Raw genomic sequence first — 23,731 nt, forward strand, 5'->3', positions numbered from 1 at the left:
AGGTACTTTTGAACACGTTTTAAAAACTTGATCTATTTAAATAGAAGATTTCAGGATCACCTTGTACTGAAAAGGTGTTGATAGCCATGCATTAACTCAACAGTATTAATTTCATTAACATTCCAAATTCTGTCTTAATGTTGTAATGTGCATTTGAAATTCTGAATTCATTATGGGAGTATGATTTATACCTAGGTGTCAGTGGCATGAAGAAAATGATATTGTATTCTGTGCTCTTGCTACGTGCAAGAAAATTGCGTAAGTATAAACTTTTACTTTACTTTGTATAATGCTTTTGCACTTTAGTTTAAAAAAAGCTATTGCAATGGAATATCAGCTGTACAGTGTCTGAGGTTATTTTCCAAATAATTTGTGGTTTCCAAATAATCTGAGGGCAATCAGCAATTGTCTTAAGATTCTGCTATTTTTGTATTGCTGTTGATGTTATAGGAATATATTTTTAAGGTAATCTAAATAAAATCAGTGGTATGATTCAGTGAGTCATTTCTGGTGATGGAACTTTGAATTCCCACTGCTCCCAAATCTCTAGAGCAGATTTTGGGGGCATGTAGGAGCACAGGAAGGAAGGGAGGATTCAAAAATGTTGTTGTATGAACAGAACTTTGTGTGATGCTGCATTCAACCCAGAGTTTTTAATCTTACTTAAATTTCCAGGCATAAAGTGCTAATCAACTGTTAGGCTTATATTATAACTAATGTTAAATGGTAGGTAAGAAAGAGTATATCTATAATTTGTGGTGTCCTGGTTTCCTTTCTTTTTTTTTCATTAGGCATTTCATGAATTTATATGTAAGTGTAGTGTGTTTGCGTGTATGTTACGCAATGCATTTCTCAATGCTGTAAAAAGTCTTTATCTAACTGGGTATCTTCCAGATATATCTAGCACACAGAATTTCTACCTAATGTAGCCAGACGCCATTCTAGATAGGATTTCTTAGAGTTGAAGTCAGGCACAGTAGTGCCAGACTGGGCAAAGCTAGTGTACAAAATTAAAAATAGTTAACGAAGTGAAACTTTGATTCTTTGGACTCCATTCAGCAGACCTCAGATGCAACAGGTATTTTTTTTCAGACTTCACTCTCAAATAATGGATGAAGTCCAAAGTAATCAAGACAATTAGTATAATTTTCATCATTAATAGTTAATGTTTTGTGTCATTTGAGCAATTATATAATGGCAAAAATGATGTAAATTGGTGCAAATGATATTAAACATTTATATAACTACACAAATGATGTGAATCAAGTCAGTTATATAAATTTGTATTTTACAGGCACATCTCCTTAAGTAGTCCCTTAAAGCAAGATTTTACTGTAAAAATTCAATAATACAATAATACGTAATATAGCAATGATTGTAAGTATTTCAACAGCACTACCATGTATTGCTAAGACATGGCTGGGTACAGAAAAGGGGGTGGGGGCATTTACCCTTTCAGAAATGTGCCCAGCTGGGTTTCAGGTATGGCATTAGCTGAGTACCCAGGCAAGGGTGGGGGAGTGGCGATCATTATTAGATTGTTCCTTGCTGCTTTCAGGTGCACTGCTCCACGAGTCACCAAATGTGAAACCCTGTATAAGGAATGCCAATCAAGTTTAAGCTCTGGCTTTTATTTAGAATGCACACCAGTAAAAAGCTGAGAGTGAGGGAAGCGCGCCAAAAGTTGAATTAAATAGTCTTGCGCCAAACAGCGCTCCACCCCCACACTCCCCGGGTGTGCCCTACGAGTTCCACGGAATGACAGGCCATCAAGACTTGATAAGTGAGAGGTCGTCCAGCCCCATTTGCCCCGGGCATTGCCCTGTTTATCTTCCTGCGAGGTAATGGTCCATTACCGGGCGATTAGACCTCGATATTCCTCGAAAGCCCGGACACGCCTTTCTGAACCTCGCCCTGATCCTTTCTTTATCAGGGGCGTCAATGGCCGATCACCGGGCGATGGGACCTTGTTGTTCAGTAGATCTCCCAACCCCATTACCTTCTTTGTCCAGTTTATCGCCCGCACCTCTCCAGCCATTGACACGCATCCACGCTTTGTCATGCGAGCCGTTATGATGTCGCAAACATCGCAACGGCGATCATGACATACCGCCCCCCTGAAGAAAATCAAGCCAAGGGCTTGGAGGGATATGCAACGTGGAAGTTGTGGACTAGCTCGGGCCTGAATGTCGCGGGCAGCGACCCACTCAGGGTGGGGAAAGTGTTTCCAGCGCACTAAGTATTGGAGAAAGCCACGAAGCTTGCGGGAGTCGAGAACCTCCTTGACTTCGAAGTGCTGCTGTCCGTCAATCATGACGGGTGGAGGGGGGGAGTGCGTGGATGCCACCGGGAGGGGTCACTGGCCAGCTTGAGTAAGCTGCAGTGGAACACAGGGTGCAGCCGCTTCAAATTATGAGGTAGATCCAAACGCACTGTGACCGGGTTCACAATTTGTGTAACCTGAAAGGGGCCAATAAATTTGGGGGCCAGTTTCTTGGAAGGCTGAGGTGACTTGATGAATTTAGTGGAGAGATAAGCCAGACCCCCTACTCAAAAAGGTGGCTATTGGCGCCTGTGCTTGTCAGCCTGAAGTTTGTATGAGGTCTGTGCCTCATTGAGAGCCTCCTTAATGATGGGCCAGGAGTCTGCGAGTTTAGAACCCCAGTCACAGGCCGCCACTACTGGAGATGGGGGCTGTGGGAGCTCGGGAATGGGGACGAAGTCCCGACCCGATACCACCCTGAAGGGGGCTTGTCCCGTGCTTTGATGCACAGTGTTATTGTATGCAATCTCCGCGAAAGGAAGCAAATCCACCCAGTCCTGGTGGTAGTTGATGTAGGAGCGGAGGAATTGTTCAAGGGTGGCATTGAGGACCTCAGTAGATCCGTCAGTCTGGGGATGCCAGGAGGTTGACAATGCTTGCTCGGTGCCAATTAATTTCAAAAAAGCCTGCCAAAACCGTGAGGTAAATTGTGTGCCCCTATCGGTCACCAAGTGAGAGGGGCAGCTGTGAAGGCAGTACATGTGCACCAAAAAGAGCTTCACCAGCTGTTGCACCGACGGGATAGAGGCACAGGGGACAAAATGAGCTTGTTTGGAAAAATAGTCTTTGACTACCCAAATGACTGTTTTCTTTTGACTGGGCGGTAAATCCACGATGAAATCCATAGAGATTTCATCCCAAGGGCGTGAAGGGTTAGCCATGGGCTGCAGCAGCCCCTGGGGTTTACCAGATGGTCGCTTAGACATTGCGCAAACAGGGCAGGATGCCACATACGTTTTGACATCCTTCCTCAGCGAGGGCCCCCAAAATTGGCGTCGGGTCAAGTGGAGGGATTTGAGAAACCCGATATGATCAGCCTGTTTGCTGTCATGAGACCGGCTGAGGATAGTTGATCGTTGCGAGTCAGGGACATATAAACGTCCCTCTATCCAGGCGAGGTCTTGCTCCATGGAAACCTTGTCAGGGTTAGCAAGAAGCCAGGGATCAGACTTTAATGCGAAGGCAAAATCTGCACGCAACCCGCCCGGCATCTGTGGTTGCCCGCGGCCCAGAGCGGGCTGCGCCGGAGTCGTTCACAAGGGGGGGGAGGCTGTTCCTGAGCGCGGCTCTGGGTGACAGCGGCCAAACCCATTTGAGACTCAGAGAGCACAGTCCGACGTCGGAGACAGGCTCTGCGTCCTGGGGCAGTCGGGAAAGTGCATCTGCCAAAAAATTCTCCTTCCCCAGAATAAACTTCAGCTGAAAGTTAAAACGGCTGAAAAATTGAGCCCAGCGAATCTGCTTAGGGCTGAGGCGCCTGGGCGTGTGGAGCGCCTCAAGGTTGCGGTGGTTTGTCCAGACCTCAAAAGGGCAAGTCGCCCCTTCTAAAAGGTGACGCCAAGCCTCCAGTGCTGCTTTTACTGCAAATGCCTCTTTTTCCCAGACATGCCAGCACCTTTCCATCTCGGAAAATTTCCGGGAGAGATAGGCACAGGGCTTCAAGAGTCCGGCAGAATCCTTTTGTAATAGGATAGCCCCAACTGAAAAATCAGAGGCATCAGCCTGAATGACAAAAGGCCGTTTGGGGTCGGGATGGGATAAAATTGGCTCCGTTGTAAAGAGAGCTTTCAACCGGTCGAAAGCAGCCTGACAGGCGGGAGTCCAATTGAGCACAGCCCCTGGGTTTTTTACCTTGCGCGTTTCCCCGACGCCTTTGGTCCGCAACAAATCAGTCAAGGGCAGGGCAATCTCCGCGAACCCTTTTGCGAAGGATCTGTAGAAATTTGCGAATCCCAGGAAACTTTGGAGCTGGCGCCGGGTGCGTGGGCGCTCCCAGCTCAAAACAGCCTGAACCTTTGCAGGATCCATTTTGATGCCCTTATCTGAAATCCTGTAACCTAAGTAATCCAGGCGCGACTTATGGAATTTGCATTTGGAAAGCTTAGCATAAAGTTTAGCGTGCCAGAACTTGGTGAGAACCTGTCTTACCAATCTTTTGTGTTCTCTCTCAGTTTTGGAGTATATCAGGACATCGTCCAGATAAACCAGTACACCTTTAAACAAATGGTCATGCAGAACCTCATTAATTAGTTGCATGAAAACCCCCGGGGCCCCTGCAAGACCAAAAGGCAGTACCTTATACTGGAAGCCAAGGGACAGTTAAAACTGTTTTCCATTTGTCCCCCTCCCTGATGCGAATGCGGTAATACGCCTCGCGGAGGTCAAGTTTGGAAAAAACCTTTCCAGTCGACAAGTGTGCCAACATATCTTTCACGAGGGGGAGGGGGTACTTGTTTGACAAGGAGGCTGAATTTAACCCGCGATAGTCTGTACACAGTCTTAGGGTACCGTCCTTATTCTCGCGGAACAGAACGGGCGCTCCAACCGGCGAGTTTGCCGGTTCAATAAAGCCCCGAGCGAGGTTTTTATCGAAGTCCTGCAACGCCACCAATTCCTTTTGTGTCATTGGGTAAATTTTTGGCTTAGGCGATGGGACATGAGGGAGCAGTTCAATGGCACAGCCTGTCTTGCGATGGGGGGGTAACTGGTCTGCCTCCTGCTCCCCAAAGACGTCAGTGAAGTCTGCGTATTGTTCCGGCAACCCCTCCATGGGGGAAGCATGAACTTGAGGATCGACAATCTCAGCCCTCCCCACAGTCAAAGTGAGGGATTTCCCCTTAGCAGGCGCCTGGTAGAACCCATCCTCAAACGTTATCGTACGGGTCCTCCAGTTAATGTAGGGATTGTGGCGAGTTAGCCAAGGGATTCCCAGAACCACTATAGGCTTGCCCACCGGGGTGACCACAAATTCTATGGTTTCCCTGTGTGTGCCTATTTGTAGGGTAACATTCCCTGTACCCTGGGTGGCCGCCCCCCCACTCCGTGGAACCATTGAGTTGCTGGAAGATCAGCGGCTTCGGGAGAGGGAAACGGTAAATTTAGCCCAGCGACTAGGTTGGGGTGGATCAGGCATCTGGAACACCCGGAGTCCACCAAAGCCCCGACTTCGATGGTCTTGGAGCAGTAGCTCAGTTCAATTTTTATGGCAAGGATGGGACAGTCCTCACTCACCCTCCACCACCTGCCCAGCAGCGCTGTTTAGGACAGGTGGAAGGCGTTTTCCGCCGGCTGCTCCGGGGCGGCCAACCCGTCCCCCGCAAGGTAGACGTCCTCTTCGTCCGGGGTCGCTAGTGCCCCTGTCAGCCGTCGGGGAGGGTTGGGTGGTTTCTGCGGACCCTTCTGCGTCGGTCTAGGTGGGTGATCCGCCGTTCTAGCCTTGTGGCATTCTGCCGCACAGTGACCTGCCTTACCGCACTTGATTCATTGCCCACGGGCAAAGCGACGTTGTCTTTCAGCGTCCTATGTCGGGCCCGACTGTGGCACTGGCCCTTTCCCGCTGGGAGGATGCCTGTCTCTCTTAGTCGCCAGCATGAAGGTGCGCTAGGCGTGTTCAGCTTTCCCGGCAAGACAGATCCAGTCATGCAGTGAGTCCGGATCATCTCTGTACAGCGCCCATTGCAACACCTCTCGATTGAGGCCATCCTTAAACATATCGATCAGGGTGGCATCCGACCATTCAGGGACCTTCCCTGCCAAGACCTTAAATTCTAGGGCGTAATCTGCGACCGATTTCTGCCCCTGATTGAGTTCTTTAAGAGCGCCTTTAGCCCTCTCCTTCGCCAGGGGGTCTTCAAAGTACCGCGTCAAGGTGGCCAGGAAGGTGTGGAAGGTAGCCAGGGCTGGGGCTCCGGACTCTGACATTTGTACGTACCAGTCTGCGACTCTGCCCTTAAGTTTTGTGGCAATAGCCGAGATTTTAGCCCCTTCTGATGCAAAACAATGTCCGTATTGCTGTACGTAATTTGTTGCGTTGGTTAAAAAAAATGACAGGTTCGTGGGGTTGCCATCAAATTTTACTGGAAAGTCTTTAGCGATCCCACCAACTGGAGAAACCCCAACCTGCGAGTGGGTAGGGGTAACCCCCACCGGAATAAAACCACGGGGCCCTGGGAAAAAGTCCCGCGTCTGGCCCCTTCCTCTCAGGGCCGGCGATAGGGTGGGTGGGATGCCGAGACCCCTCCCTGCGCAGCAGCACTCTTCGTGAGCTCACCACAGTTGACATGGATCGCAGCCTGTGTTCTAATGATTGCACCTTGGACTCCAGAGCCCTGATCCTGTCAGGTGTGACGGGATCGTCCATCCTTGGTGCTGCCGGTTGTTGCCCGATCGGCAGTCCTGCGAATTCCCTCTCGGGCGTCTGGGGGTTTTGGAGTCTCCAAGTGGTGTGGGATGTCCCCGGCCGGGGGTCCGCTACGCTGTCCCACCTGAAGTGTTGTTGACTCACGACTCCCTCTTCCATCGGGGCCCTCCACTCCGGGCTCGGGCTCCAGGCTCCAAACTGGGGTGCGGTGTGGATAGGGGGGCTCGTGTCCCATCTTGGGAGTACTGGTTCCAGAAGCTGTCTGGTCGCCTCCCCCACTTGTGTTGAGTCCTTCGCGTCTCCGCTCTGAAGCACCGACTCCAGGATCGTCCCCGGTTCAGTCATCGCTAGTTGCTTCTCTTGCAAAAAAAAAAAAATTCCTGGTAGAGGCTAGTGAGGTTCATTCTTAAAAAACTCTCAGCTTTATGTAAGGAATGTCTAAGACCAAATAAAAGACTCAGACTCTAAATCAAGTTTAAGCTCTGGCTTTTATTTAGAATAGAATGCACGCCAGTAAAAAGCTGAGAGTGAGGGAAGCACGCCAAAAGTTGAATTAAATAGTCTCGCGCCAAACAGCGCTCCACCCCCACACTCCCCGGGTGTGCCCTACGAGTTCCACAGAGTGACAGGCCATCAAGATTTGATAGGTGAGAGGTCGTCCAGCCCCATTTGCCCCAGGCATCGCCCTGTTTATCTTCCTGCGAGGTAATGGTCCATTACCGGGCGATTAGACCTCGATATTCCTCGAAAGCCTGGACGCGCCTTTCCGAACCTCGCCCTGATCCTTTCTTTATCAGGGGCGTCAATGGCCGATCACCGGGCAATGGGACCTTGTTTGTTCAGTAGATCTCCCAACCTCATTACCTTCTTTGTCCGGTTTATCGCCCGCACCTCTCCAGCCATTGACACGCATCCGCGCTTTGTCATGCGAGCCGTTACGATGTCGCAAACATCGCAACGGCGATCATGACACCCTGTTCATTAAGTTGGGCTCTAGGAGTCAGTTGGGACGATTGCTACTGTACCAAGGTGTCTGCTGCATAGTGACCTCCCTTCCTGAGCTCCTTGACTCCATTTTTGGGTGGGCAGTGGAGTTTCCTGGGCTTATGGTCCTTAGGGACTTCAGTCTGCCCTTTCTAGGAGGGAGGGTCTGAAGTTGCTCAGAAGTTCATTGCCACCATTTTTATTTATTTAATTAATTTCTATAGCTGCCCATCTATTGACTATTCTAAAGCCTTTCACTGTGTGGACCATAACAAATTGTGGCAAGTTCTTAGTGGTATGGGGATACCAAGACATCTTGTCTGCCTCCTGAAGAATCTGTATAACAACCAAGTAGCAACGGAACAACGGACTGGTTTAAGATTGGGGAAGGAGTACGGCAGGGCTGTATATTCTCACCCTACCTATTCAACTTGTATGCAGAACACATCATGCGACAAGCTGGCCTTGAGGAATCCAAGGCTGGAGTTAAAATCTCTGGAAGAAACATTAACAATCAGATATGCAGATGATACCACTTTGATGGCTGAAAGCGAAGAGGAACTGAGGAGCCTTATGATGAAGGTGAAAGAAGAAAGTGCAAAAGCTGGTTTGCAGCTAAACCTCAAATAACCAAGATTATGGCAACCAGCTTGATTGATAACTGGCAAACAGAGGGAGAAAATGTAGAAGCAGTGAAAGACTTTGTATTCCTAGGTGCAAAGATTACTGCAGATGCTGACTGCAGTCAGGAAATCAGAAGACGCTTAATCCTTGGGAGAAGAGCAATGACAAATCTCGATAAAATAGTTAAGAGCAGAGACATCACACTGACAACAAAGGTCTGCATAGTTAAAGCAATGGTGTTCCCCGTAGTAACATAGGCTGCGAGAGCTGGACTATAAGGAAGGCTGAGAGAAGGAAGATCGATGCTTTTGAAGTGTGGTGTTGGAGGAAAATTCTGAGAGTGCCTTGGACTGCAAGAAGATCAAACCAGTCCATCCTCCAGGAAATAAAGCCAGACTGCTCACTTGAGGGAATGGTATTAAAGGCAAAACTGAAATACTTTGGCCACATAATGAGAAGACAGGACACCCTGGAGAAGATGCTGATGCTAGGGAGAGTGGAAGGCAAAAGGAAGAGGGGCTGACCAAGGGCAAGATGGATGGGTGAAATTCTAGAGGTGACGGACTCGTCCCTGGGGGAGCTGGGGGTGTCGACGACTGACAGGAAGCTCTGGCATGGGCTGGTCCATGAAGTCACAAAGAGTCGGAAGCGACTAAATGAATAAACAACAACAAAGCTGCCCATCTCAACAAGTGATATGGGCCTATCTCAGCTCATCCAGGGCCTGACATAGGACAGTAGCTGCCCACCTGATCTGTTTTTCTTGTCAGAGCAGTGGCAGTGTGATCTGGAATTGGGGGGAGCTCTCTGTGGCTTCCTCGTCAGGGTCAGATCACAACCATAGGATGTTCCGGCGCTACCTCCCACCACAGGGAGGCAGGACCTGTTCAGTCAGTTCACCCCCAGCAACTGATGTGGACCCAGATGGGTTCCAAAGGTAGCTGGGGGTTCTTCCTGATAGTTTGCTTCATGGTCCAACTGAGGGCTTGGTTGTCACCTGGAATAGGAGTGCAGCCAACGCCTTGGATTGGATCACACCCATGCGGCCTCTCTTTTTTTGTGTATCCCATTACTTTCCATGGTTTACAGAAGAGTTGAGGGAAATGACGCTGATTAAGAGACTCATGGAGCACTGCTGGCGGTCAACAAAGAATAAACTCAATTGAACACAGGTTAGAGTTGCTATTAAGGCCTACCTTGTGGCAGTAAGGGTGACAAAGCAGCAGTACTTCTCCACCATTATTGCGTCTGAATAGCTGACTGGCAGCCCTATTTCAGGTGATGAGCCGTTTTGGGACTCTGGGGTGCAACTACGGGGCCACACGGAGGAATTCACAGAGCATGTCGGACAAAATTGTTTGGATTCACTCCCAATAAGAAGCTGGTCTTGGTACAGGTCATATTACTTATATTACATTTGGATTTTCTCTTCAGCTACGACAACACAGTTTGTCTCAGTGTATGTTTTTTCTATTCAATGTAGATACTGCATCAGCAATTCTCTAGCAAATATGTATGAAATCCAGCTAACTGCATCTCATTTACCACTACCTGAGAAGAACTGCCAGAACACAGCAAACCCTAAGATGATAGTACTGGATGCTGGACGCTTCCAGGTCAGTTTTCTAATTTAACTGTTTTGCTTTCTTCTGCTACACTGCTTTCTTTATTGGAATATATATACATACAGACATAAACATATGTTAGCATGATCTGTTGGGGTTGCCATACAGGTCTGCAGCTAAATATTTTTCCCCTTTGAAATTTCTTGATTTTTTTCATATATTTGCCATTGGAAGTTATAGGCACTTCACATGGGTCCTGCTAATATATAAAGGGAGCCTTAATGAACAGATAATACCAAAGTTTGGTGATTTGGGACAAAAATGAGTCTTCCTAAGAATGGTCATACTGTGAAATAACTTAATGACTGCAGCTTAAAACTGCCCAGTAAGTCACAGAAAAACCCAGAAAAACATCCAGGGAACTGCAGGCCTCTTTTACCTTGGGTAAATTCAGTGTCATCACTCCATTCTCAGAAAACCACTGGGTAAAACTAGGATTCATGGGAAGGAAGCAAGGCAAAAGCCATTGTTCATTAAGAACATTGATACATGGCTGAAGTTCACAAACACGCACACACACTTGGTTGAACCTTCTGACTTTGGAAAAACGGTCTATGGACAAGTGAATAAAAAGTGAGACTTTTTGTATATGTGGATATTACTATGTTTGGCAGAAAAATCTCATGCCAGGTGTCAAGCATTGAGATTATAATATTGTGTTTTGGGGTGCTTTACTGCCTCAAAACCATGATGATTTGAAGAAAGCATGAATTTTTGTTTGTATCAGAGAATATCAGGCCATAGGTTCATGAGTACAAGTAGGACATGTAACAAGACAGTGATCCAAACATTCAAGCAGGTCTACAAGAGAATGATGAAGAATAAATATCCAAGTTGTTACAACTGTTGTAGCATGATCCAAAACAAGCATTTCATGCTAGAAAGCCCTCAGATATTACTGAGTTGATGCAGTTTGCAATGGAGGGATAGGCTAAATTCCTATATAGTGATGTGAGAGACTGATCACCAATTACTACCACAACTTATTTATTTATTTACAGCCAAAAGTCCTGAATGAATATAATGATTATTGCAGCTAAAGTTAGTGCAACCAATTACTGAATCTAAGTGGGTAATAACTTTTCACTCTCCCATTGCATGTCGGATTAATTTGTTCATGGAATAAATAAAACTGAACTGTGGTATTATTTACTCAGACTCGTGTATATCAGTAGGACCCACATGAAACTCTGGTAGTATTCAGTGGCGAAGATGTGCAAAAATTGTAAAAGTCTGAAGGAAGATGAATATTGTTTCACAACACAGAAAGTACAGAGTTTCACTGAACACTGGTATCATCATATTTTTATTGACCCTTTGCTGAGTTTTAATATTTGCAGATGTGTAATTTATGTTTCTATTTTTAATATTTATTTCAAAATGCTTTAATGCTAATAGTAAGTTGTTTTGGGAAATGCACATTTTAATGGATAAGATAGAAATCTTTAAGTAGATAAATGGTTTTAGTTGTTGGCACACTGAAGTTCCTTAACTACTAAATCCAGGTTGTATTTCTTTGCTAGAAGCAAGAAGATCTGGTGAATGAGGAAGAAAAGGGAAAGCCTGCAAATCTCAGGCTGTTTATAGCATAAATGTATAGATGATCTTGTGTTTGAATTGCAGAAAGGGAGGTTCAAGAGCCCTGGAAGTGATAGTTATTTCAGATCTCTTAATAAGGATCACAGCTCCATACCTTGTAGTGGTGAGTAGAGATTTATTTTGGAAGTTCAGATGTAATGACAACATACTACTGTTTGAAGAAAAAAAACTAGTTAAAATTCAATATCTCCTCAGTGAAGTATATCCTTTAATATGTCATGTATCTATTAGAGCCGCACTCAAATTGGGCCAGGGTTAAGGCAAATCATAAAATTAATTTAGTTTTTGGTAAGTTTGAAAATAATTTAAATTAAGTTATAGTTAATTCCTGTGGATTCTTATTTATCACAGTAAATCTTGCAATTTGGTTGCAATTTTTTGGGAGGTCAGATCAGTGGCTTTGGGGAGGTATAGGTTGTGCATTTCTAGTCAATCCTTTTTCCTTGGAAGGAAATGTGGGCAGTTAAACTTTCTACAGCTAGTTGATGATAGTGTTCTAGCAAAGGGTGTCAGATAAAGTAACTAGTTTCCTGCTTAATTCCTTGGGATTGCCGTAATAGTTACATTTTCAGATAATTGCCTCTTTTCCACAGAGAAATCTGACAAACTCTCCTCTCCTCTCCCCTTCACTCCTTCTCTTTCTAAATTATTACATCTCTGGCTGCGGAATTCTGTGAACTGCAATCCAACACAATTGAGAGTGGGGGGAATTTTAGATTGGGAAGGTTAGGCAGCTTTCATGCATAGGGATTCATTTAAAAAGTGCTTCACTGTGGCAACAGCCATCAATTAAATGATCACAACTCCCTTAGCAAAAGAACATGTGGGTGCCTTTCATCATTGTCAGAGATTTATGAACAGGCTAGCTAGAATAGGTCCTTCCAAAATAGGAGTAATATGGAAAAGGTCCTCTTGGTGTCAGAAGCCAATCTCAAGATATTCAGCTTCACAAAATCAGCTAAATAGGCTGTGCAAAATCATAATCTTCAGCAAAGGATCGTTACCTTGTCGTGGTGCTGGAGCTTGAGCACCTCAGTGATGCCATGAGCTAAACCGTGAAGGGCCACCCAAGACGGGAAGGTCATGACAGAGAGGTCAGACTAAATGCGATCCCTGAGGAAGGTAATGGCAACCCACCCCAGTATTCTTGCCGTGAAAACTAAATGGATCAGTACAACCAGAGATATGTCGGTATACCATCGGAAGATGAGACCCCCAGGTCAGAAGATGGTCAAAATGCTACTGGGGAGGAACAGAGGATGAGTTCAACTAGCCCCAGACATGATGACGCAGCTAGCTCAAAGCCGAAAGGACGGCTAGCGGCCAACAGTGCTGGTGGTGAACGGCGAATCCGATGTTCTAAGGATCAACACACCATTGGAACCTGGAATGTAAGATCTAAGAGCCAGGGCAAATTGGATGTGGTTATTGGTGAGATGTCAAGATTAAAGATAGACATTCTGGGCGTCACTGAACTGAAATGGACTGGAATGGGCCACTTCACATCAAATGACCACCAGATCTACTACTGTGGACAAGAGGACCACAGAAGAAATGGAGTAGCCTTCATAATTAATAGTAAAGTGGCTAAAGCAGTGCTTGGATACAATCAAAAAAACAACAGAATGATCTCAATTCGAATTCAGGGCAAGCCATCTAACATCACAGTGATCCAAATATACGCCCCAACCACAAATGCTGAAGAACCCGAAGTAGAGCGGTTCTATGAGGATCTGCAGCACCTACTGAACAACACGCCTAAAAGAGATGTTATTTTCATCATGGGAGACTGGAATGCTAAGGTGGGCAGTCAAATGACACCTGGAATTACAGGTAAGCATGGCGTGGGAAAACGAAGCAGGACATAGGCTGATAGAATTTTGCCAAGACAACTCACTCTGCATAACAAACACTCTCTTCCAACAACCTAAGAGACGGCTTTATACGTGGACTTCCCCAGATGGACAACATCGAAACCAGATTGACTACATCCTTTGCAGCCAAAGGTGGCGGACATCTATACAGTCGGTAAAAACAAGACCTGGAGCTGACTGTAGTTCAGATCACGAACTACTTCTTGCACAATTTAGGATCAGACTAAAGAGATTAGGGAAGACCCACAGATCAGCTAGATATGAGCTCACTAATATTCCTAAGGAATATGCAGTGGAGGTGAAGAACAGATTTAAGGAACTGGACTTAGTAGATAGGGTCCCAGAAGAACCATGGACAGAAGTCCGCAACATTGTTCAAGAGGCGGCAGCAAAATACATCCCAAAGAAAGAGAAAACCAAGAAGGCAAACTGGCTGTCTGCTGAGACACTAGAAGTAGCCCAAGAAAGAAGGAAAGCAAAAGGCAACAGTGATAGGGGGAGATATGCCCAATTAAATGCAAAATTCCAGAGGTTAGCCAGAAGAGATAAGGAATTATTTTTAAACAAGCAATGCGTGGAAGTGGAAGAAGACAATAGAATAGGAAGGACAAGAGACCTCTTCCAGAAAATTAGAAACATTGGTGGTAAATTCCAGGCCAAAATGGGTATGATCAAAAACAAAGATGGCAAGGACCTAACAGAAGAAGAAGAGATCAAGAAAAGGTGGCAAGAATATACAGAAGACCTGTATAGGAAGGATAACAATATCAGGCATAGTTTTGACGGTGTGGTCAGCGAGCTAGAGCCAGACATCCTGAAGAGTGAGGTTGAATGGGCCTTAAGAAGCATTTCTAATAAAGGCAGCAGGAGACGATGGCATCCCAGCTGAACTGTTCAAAATCTTGCAAGATGATGCTGTCAAGGTAATGCATGCTATATGCCAGCAAATTTGGAAAACACAAGAATGGCCATCAGATTGGAAAAAATCAACTTATATCCCCATACCAAAAAAGGGAAACACTAAAAAATGTTCAAACTATCGAACAGTGGCCCTCATTTCACATGCCAGTAAGGTAATGCTCAAGATCCTGCAAGGTAGACTTCAGCAGTTCATGGAGCGAGAATTGCCAGATGTACAAGCTGGGTTTAGAAAAGGCAGAGGAACTAGAGACCAAATTGCCAATATTCGCTGGATAATGGAAAAAGCCAGGGAGTTTCAGAAAACATCTATTTCTGTTTTATTGACTATTCTAAAGCCTTTGACTGTGTGGACCATAACAAATTGTGGCAAGTTCTTAGTGGTATGGGGATACCAAGACATCTTGTCTGCCTCCTGAAGGATCTGTATAACAACCAAGTAGCAACAGTAAGAACAGACCACGGAACAACGGACTGGTTTAAGATTGGGAAAGGAGTACAGCAGGGCTGTATACTCTCACCCTACCTATTCAACTTGTATGCAGAACACATCATTCAACATGCTGGGCTTGAGGAATCCAAGGCTGTAGTTAAAATCGCTGGAAGAAACATTAACAATCTCAGATATGCAGATGATACCACTTTGATGGCTGAAAGCGAAGAGGAACTGAGGAGCCTTATGATGAAGGTGAAAGAAGAAAGTGCAAAAGCTGGCTTGCAACTAAACCTCAAAAAAACCAAGATTATGGCAACCAGCTTGATTGATAACTGGCAAATAGAGGGAGAAAATGTAGAAGCAGTGAAAGACTTTGCAGTCAGGAAATCAGAAGATGCTTAATCCTTGGGGGAAGAGCAATGACAAATCTCGATAAAATAGTTAAGAGCAGAGACATCACACTGACAACAAAGGTCCACATAGTTAAAGCAATGGTGTTCCCCATAGTAACATATGGCTGCGAGAGCTGGACCATAAGGAAGGCTGAGAGAAGGAAGATCGATGCTTTTAAACTGTGGTGTTGGAGGAAAATTCTGAGAGTGCCTTGGACTGCAAGAAGATCAAACCAGTCCATCCTCCAGGAAATAAAGCCAGACAAGCTCACTTGAGGGAACGATATTAAAGGCAAAACTGAAATACTTTGGCCACATAATGAGAAGATAGGACACCCTGGAGAAGATGCTGATGCTAGGGAGAGTGGAGGGCAAAAGGAAGAGGGGCCAACCAAGGGCAAGAGGGGCCGACCAAGGGATGGATGATATTCTAGAGGTGACGGATTCGTCCCTGGGGGAGCTGGGTGTGTTGACGACCGACAGGAAGCTCTGGCGTGGGCTGATCCATGAAGTCACGAGTCGGAAGCGACTAAACAAATAAACAACAAATAATCATAATGAATGAGATCACAGCCATCTGGATTTTATTATATTTGGTAGTTCTGTGAAATTGTTTTATAGTGTGTTTTATATTGAAGTTTTATTATATATTTATTGTTTTAGATTGTTTTATATTATCGGAGGAGATGGGCGGTGACAAATTTGATAAATAAAAATAAATATTTGTCTTGAATGGTTGACCAGTTCTGTAGGTACTGGCTCCTCAGTTAGGCTTGCTACTTCTTGAACAAATGAAAATGTTACAGTAATTTCTAATAATGCTAAATATCACCCTATTTGAAGTTCAGTTACCCAGCATGGTTATATTAGCTTTGGTTTCATGACAGCACCTAGCCAGCCTTGTCTGGACTTGGAAACTAAGAGGGTCAGGCCTGATTAGTACTTGGATAGGAAACCATTGGGCAATGCCAGGTCAGTTGGCTACATTAGGAAATCAAGAATCATTCTGGAAGAAGACAGTGGCATGCCATTCCCAAGAAAATGGCCTGGTTGTGTCCATATCATCACGAACTCAATTTTAGCGTACCTTTACTACCGTAGTATTTATAGTTGCTTTAATTCCAGACCTTTGTATTAAAATCATCCCATTTTGAAATGATACTCTGTTCCATATCTGGTACAGTTCTGTGGAATAGAGATTACTCTTTATTTCTTATGTGAACCTTTTTTAGGTGTAACTCCTTCAGGAGTGAAAATGATGCATGAACCCATCCCTAGATGTGGAAGAGGAATTGCACGTTTTCTAGAAAGCACATCCAAGCAGTCCAACAGTTAGAAGTATTCAGTGCTTCCTATACGTATGATTATTCCAGTTATTATTGGGAATATAAACATATTACATTTCTTTTATCTGCTGTATTTGTTATTTGTTATCTTTTTATGAAAGAAAAATTGTTTAGGATTTTTTTTTTTCTTAAAGTAACATGGTTTAGTTACTATATGACAGGCTGTGATGAATATTTCTCTGTTTGGGAATGTTTAATGAAAATTAGAGGAGACTGAATAAAGTGAAATCAGTAGGACTGATTTCTCAGGCTCTGCCTAGACTTCTAAAGCCTATAGTACATTATTCAGAGAACAAAGGTTAGCCACCTTCGTTGCTTTCCCACTGAAGTTAATTTTGCTTTGTATATAGTATAGCAGTTAAAATAATTTTTCATAGATTAGTACCAAAAGTTGATACAGTTTTGGTTTTGTGCAGTCAGTCGAATCTATTGTAAAACTGTTACAATACCCAGGAACTAGACAGTTGTAAAATTAGAGTAGCAGTTATGGTAAAATTAGTTTTAAAAAAACCTGTAGCTGCTATTCTGCAAATGCCACAACAAAGTATTAAAGCTATTTAAATTTGTTGGATCTTGATTCCTTGAGATTATGTATTTGTTAATTTATTTCAGGATGTTTATAAATCAAAACCAGGATACATCAGTCTTTCTTAAACCAACATTACCTACTGTTATAATTTTGCTAGATGTTTTCTGCATGAACTTTTAGCATCCTAAATCTGCCATGTAGGAACAGGAAACTGCAAAATATAACACTAAATAAGATGAAAGCAAATGCAGATTAGACTGTTGTACGGATAGATATTGCACTCATCTTGCTTGAACTGACCAGTACAGGGTGTGAAAAGTACATTGTTGAATGCATCTGAACCTGCTGATTTATTTCATTAAATAGAAGTTTCATAAAAAAGGATTAATCTGTATGTCAAGGACAATAGGCCTATGAACAACACTTCAAAGGAATTACTAAACTGTGTCCCCCATCCAATTTATCCCTTCACTACTGTTTAGCAAGTAAAAACACAACATGCTAATGTGTTTCACATTTTGTTGTTGGTTCCAATGCCATTTTTAAATCAGGTTGTATATATAGTATACAATCAGATACATATTTATTGTAGTTAAAAAATTATGCAGTCCCTGTTACATTGGAAGTTTGCTTATTTAAAACATTTATAGAGCTGCCCATCTTGTACCAAACTGAGAGACTCGCAAGTTCTAGTGCATTATATTGTTCTAAATTAAATTTGTGTTTTAGCATGCATTCTTAGGAACAAGTGTTAATATGCATGGATGAGATACATTATATTTTGCCTCAGGAACTAATATTTTTGGACAAAATATATTCACCACTGAATCTAGTAATCTGTGAATGAATCATCTAGAGCTGTCATTTCAAGGAATTCTCAAGAGGATGTGTAGCTGTCTAGGAGAAAGCACTTGTATAGCAGAAATTCCAATCACATTGAAATAAATCATAATACAGTATTTTTTTAACATTAACTGACTTTTTTAGAATTTGGATTCTCCCTGCTCTGTCTTAAAGTATTCTGTCATATGGTACCCTTCAACCTTATGCTTGTGTGCTTCTAGTAATGATAGACTTGGGTTTGTTTTTGTTTTTTTTTTAAAAAGCCAGAGTTCCTTCCACTTGGCATTATCTACAAGGTACTTCATTAGATCTCTAGTTTTCTAATTCTTTATACAATAGAACTTTTATATATTGTTTATTCATCCAGTCACTTCTGACTCGTGACTTCATGGACTAGCACACGCCAGAGCTTTCTGTTGGTCATCGCCACCCCCAGCTCCCCCAAGGTCGAGTCCGTCACCTCTAGAATGTCATCCATCCATCTTGCCCTTGGTGGGCCCCTGTGTCAGGCTCTGCCTGCTAACCAGTAAAGACACAGACGCTAGCGTGGGCTTAGGTTCTGGCTTTATTGATCAAACAGAATGCATGCCTTTTGAAAAGCTGAGAGTGAGTGGAGCGCGCTGGAACGGGATTTAAATAGCCCGTGCCGGTCAGCGCTCCACCCCTTCTTACTTTGGGTGCGCCCCGAGCCCCGTTGATTCCGTTGCTGGTAGGTGAGGGGTCGTGGAGCCCCTCCTGTGCTCCGGGCGTTTCCTTGATTGTTTTCTCCGGCCGGTGATGGTTCATTGCCCGGCGATCAGGTTCGTAATCTGTTTGACAGCTCGGGCGTGCCTCGTGGTCTGGTCTTGTCAATTACCTCCTTTGCAACAATATATCTCTCTCTTCCGCACCTCCAGCTAGAGTTGATACTTTGTTGCCAGCACCTATTGCTCTCTTTTGTTAGCTAGTTGCCTTTTTCCTTAATCCGCCCGGTACCTATTTCCCTGCATTGTCATGCGAGCCGTTGCGATGTCACAAGCATCGCAACGGTGATCATGACACCCTGTTCCTTTTGCCTTCCTCCTCCCCCAGCATCAGCATCCTCTCCAGGGTATCCTGTCTTCTCATTATGTGGCCAGAGTACTTCAGTTTTGCCTTTAATATCGTTCCCTCAAGTGAGCAGTCTGGCTTTATTTCCTGGAGGATGGACTGGTTTGATCTTTTTGCAGTCCAAGGCACTCTCAGAATTTTCCTCCAACACCACAGTTCCAAAGCATCTATTGTTCTTCTCTCAGCCTTCCTTATGATCCAGCTCTCGCAGCCATATGTTACTACAGGGAACGCCATTGCTGTAACTACGCGGACCTTTGTTGTCAGTGTGATGTCTCTGCTCTTAACTATTTTAATGAGTTTTGTCATTGCTCTCCTCCCAAGAAGACGTTTGATTCTTGGGAGGAGAACTTTTATATACATTAGGTTAAATTGGAGATATGATGGAATTGTATTGGTTCTAGGGAAAGCTATTGACATCAGTGATTCAGTTCCTTTGTTTCACTAGTGCAATAAGCAAGAAGTCTGACATTTTGGAATATAGTCTAGCCAGAACATTTACATGCATTGTCTAGTTTTATCTTTAACAAATAATTGGAGATAGAAGGAAACTATATTAACTCCTATCTGCTTAAGGTCCTGATCACTTCCCCCTCCCCCCCCCTCCTGGATACTTAGGTCAAACATGAGCAATCTTTCAGTGGTAAAGTCTTGGTTTTGGGTAAACATTTGGGATAAGCATCAGATCTTCCCCAGCAGTTGCATCCCAGTTATTGGCCAGATACCTACTCTACGCATCAACTTTTTGTAAGACTCCCCTACATTGGAAATACCTATCTATGCCAAACTAAATTGGGAATATGTTAACCACTTCCCCTTCACAGTGATTTCTGTCAGAACTGTGACAATTAAGAATCAAATGGGAATTATGTACAGTTCTATCAAGTAAGACTAGTGTGCCTAGGCAAGAAAGGCAAACAAGCAAAAGTCCTTGCCCATTGTTGGCTTATCCAAACAGAATGAAAAATTCTTTCCTGACAACAGCTACATTCTTCTCAGCCCAAAGTGATTCTAGGTCATATGGGTTGAAAAAAATAGGTGAAATATTTTTGTGAAATTTCACTCTTTCTTGCGGTAATAGGAATTTCATCACATTATTTCCCCAAAAGTTTTCAGTGTATCGTTTTCTCTATTCATCAGGAAATACAACTAAATCAAAAGAACAGTACAGGTAGTCCTCACTTAGCGACCACAGTTGGGACTGGTAGCTCTGTGGTTAAGCGAAGTGGTTGCTAAGTAGAAAATCACATGACTGCAACTCTGCTTTCGTTTTCCCCACTCCCCTGCCTTTTGGAATGCTCACCCCAGGGCTGAGATAATTATCAAGAAGGGGATTAATGTTTTCTTTACACTCATTGGAGAGGAAGGGATTACAAGAGAATAAGGCACAAAATGGAGGATACACGTCAAAAGCAATGCGGTGGCACTGTCACTTGTGAGCGCGCTACTCAAACAGCCCGGTGTATTCCCCATTGTGTCCTTGCTTACTCTTATAATCCCTTCCTCTCCAGTTTCTCCACTCTGCGGGGGGAGAAACGGATCAGAAATAGGACAATGCGTACTGACTATAATGGTGATCATGTGACTGAGGGATGCTGCAGAGGTCGTTAATGTGGGCATTGGTCATAAATTATTTTTTCAGCATGGTGTTAAATTTGCACTGTTGCTCAGTGAGGCAGTCACAAAGCAAGGACTACCTGTATCAAATTAAGCCACTAGAATTTCTGAGGATTACTTACAACTAACTGGTACCATATATGGGAAACAACCAAAATCCTGTATAGTATAGAGACATCATAATCTGGAGAATTATGCAAGGAAATGAAAACTCCTTTATGACTCCTGGTCATAAAGTTGTGTTCAGATATAGAAAGGCCATTGATTTACTCACAGGTGTCCTATCAATTTGCATTTTTTGCAACTATGAAAACATGATACATCCTTTTCTGATTCCCTGTTTCTCAGTGATTGGTATATAATTGAAAAGTATTTAAGAACCTATTAAAGAAGCTTCCAGAATAAAATTAATATAAGAAATACTTTTTTCAGAAGGGATGCATGACCACAAAATGAACCAGTGTTGTATTTTGAGCATCATATCTCCCAGTTACTTGAACCTACCAATTTTTTCCTTAAAAAGTCAGGTACCCAATAGACATTTAATAATGTTAAATTAATTTTAAATTAAAGTATGTGATCGATGTATGAAAACCTTCCACTGATAATCTTTTGGATGTTTCAATCTCTTCTTCTATGTCTCCTTTTACTCTGAGCATGTTAATTAGCATATTCTAACAACTATTCATAAGTAGGGCCAGTTTGGTGTAGTGATTAAGTCATCAGGCTAGAAACAGGAAGACTGTAAGTTCTAGTCCTGCCTTAGGCACGAAGCCAGCTGGGTGACCTTGCACCAGTTACTTTCTCTTAGCCCTAGGAAGCAGGCAGTGGCAAATGACTTCTGGAAAAAATCTTGCCAAGGAAACTGCAGGGACTTGTCCAGGTGTAACACACACAAGCTCCCAGGTTTGGCTTATGGTCACTCACTCACAGGCTGTTGAGGCACACAGATCTTGTCAGGCCTCCTTGCTTTCTACCTGGGTTTTCCAGATAGGTGCAGCTTGAGCAGACAAGACACACAGCCCTGGTCAGCAGCTGGGAAATAATCAGGGACACACACAAATAACTCCAGCCGAACACTGAGGCACAACAGGTTCTTTGAAATACACAGAGACCTAGTGAATTTAAAGTAACAGCAAAACTTTACTGGTTGCAAGATACATTTGCTTTTTCTCACATGCACACACACGTGCTCATCCACACTTACCCACATCCAACTAAGCTGCCAGGCACTAGCTAGAGGGACGGAAGCCGCCAAGTCTGGATCCAAAGACGACTCGAGTGGGTGGGCTTTGAGACCCCTTTTTCCCCAAAAGTCCTTGCTTTGTTGATTCACAAGACTGGTAGCTACTCTGGCCTTGTTAATTTACAAGTCTGGTAGCTGTTGATGGGATTGGGGTGAGGGTTTCCATGTGCTCAGGCCCAACTTCCTTTGTCTAGTTCAGGTGACATTTTTCCTTTGTTTCCTTAATGACTTGCTTCCAATTTGTCTGTCTCCCTGATGGGATCTTTTAGACAAGTTTCCTGGCTTTTGTCCTCTCTGCGTACATGTCTGCTCCATCTTTAGGTAATGGCATTTTCAGCCTAGTCTCACACAGGCAGTCTCTGAGAATTGGACATGACTGAATGGATTAAAAAAAAATCCCTAAGTAGCTAATACAAGCTTTGTGTTGTAGAAATTAAAACCTTAAATTTAGATTCTGGCTCATAACTAGACATCAAAAGATGTTTCTTGCCTGCCACGCCTATGGTAGGGGGAATTCCATATTTTAGGGGCACTCTAAGCTCATTTGCGGGAAGGGGTATACCTGTTGCTTTGGTACCAAGGCAGTATTCCTTATTATTGCAGTGCCATATGACATAACAGGGCAAAATGGATCACTGGCTGAGTTGTACGTGAGATGATTTTTCAGCATTCTTTCAGCTGCAAGAATATGTAATAAATTGGCAACTGGAATAGTTGGGCTTTTCAGAATAAGGGTCCCCAAGCTGATTTACCACATAACCCAAATCCCTGGATGTATTTCAGTGAGTGATGGAAGTCAATACAGCATTCATCCTAGCTTGCCAACCTGAAAATTGTTTGCCAAGTGCTGTGGGAGAAGAATTTTCTCCGTTCTCCCCGTGTATTCACTGAAGAAGCTTCCTTCTCAGGACAAGCCCCGTGAAAGGTTATAAAACAAAGCAATACAAATCAACTTGGATACAATACTTTGTTTTCAAACTAAAGAAGCCAACTTGCTTTGCTTCATGCTTTATTGAAGCATTCCTTGAAAGCTCCACACAGCTATAATCAGCATAAACATGATAAACACTGGGCTAATGTAGGTGGTTTCAACATGTACATTTGTAAGTGTAGAGGGGCGATTTTGGTGCCTTTGAGTCAGTTTTTGACTCCTAGCGACTGCCTGGACAAGTCCCTGCAGTTTTCTTGGCAAGGTTTTTCAGAAGTGGTTTCCCCTTGCCTCCTTCCTAAGGCTGAGGGTAAGTGACCAGCCTAAGGTCACCCAGCTGGCTTTGGGTCTAAGACAGGACTACAACTCACGGTCTCCCAGTTTCTAGCCTGGTGCCTTAACCACTGCAGCAAACTGGCACACTATAAGTAGTAGAATATATAATAAATTGGCCTGTATATGTATAAAAGGAGTTGTGTCGTCATAGATGAAATAATTTTAGTTCTAGCTGATGTATAGGTATAATAAGGATAGAGTTTGCTTGCATCTGGAGACAGATTTTTCTATTGAGCTTGCATCTATTGGAGACTTTGATTGTGAGATGAGAGATTCAGTGGTGGTTGCCTGCATGGTATTGTTCCCAGCATCCAAAAAGTGCCAATATCATGAAACACCCAGCAGCTAATTTTAAAGTTACTCTATAAACCTTTTGAAAAGAGAACAAAGCATGCTATTATTAATCTAACCTTGTATTGTCTCTGTTCGCTCACTTTCCCCTCAGCTCTGACTTAAGCCCTAACAAGTTGTTGTAATCACCATTTTCAAGAAATTCCACACTTCCCAAGACTTCAGGTGATGGCAAGATGTGACAGATGTTTTTTTTCCTCAGATCTTTTCTTCCTGCAGGAGGATATGGTTTTAATTATTCTGGTTTATTTCTGTATAACAAAAGTGTCCCCAGAGAATCAAATGAAATAAATATATGTGACTTAAGCTGG

The 23,731-nt window shown here is 43.7% G+C and overlaps 1 protein-coding gene across 1 annotated transcript in view; it reads left to right on the forward strand.

Moving 5' to 3' along the window:
* MAEL (maelstrom spermatogenic transposon silencer) overlaps positions 1-16,533 on the forward strand; it is a 29,978-nt gene extending 13,445 nt beyond the window's left edge. The window contains exons 9-12 of the mRNA XM_063304425.1: positions 196-258; positions 9,775-9,907; positions 11,540-11,618; positions 16,368-16,533. Coding sequence (XP_063160495.1) covers positions 196-258; positions 9,775-9,907; positions 11,540-11,618; positions 16,368-16,471 — 379 coding nt within the window. The 3' untranslated portion in view covers positions 16,472-16,533. The remainder of the gene's footprint in view (positions 1-195; positions 259-9,774; positions 9,908-11,539; positions 11,619-16,367) is intronic.
* Positions 16,534-23,731: the final 7,198 nt, after the last annotated feature.

This window comes from Candoia aspera, chromosome 5 (genome assembly GCF_035149785.1).
Source record: "Candoia aspera isolate rCanAsp1 chromosome 5, rCanAsp1.hap2, whole genome shotgun sequence".
NCBI classification, from domain to species: Eukaryota; Metazoa; Chordata; class Lepidosauria; order Squamata; family Boidae; genus Candoia; species Candoia aspera.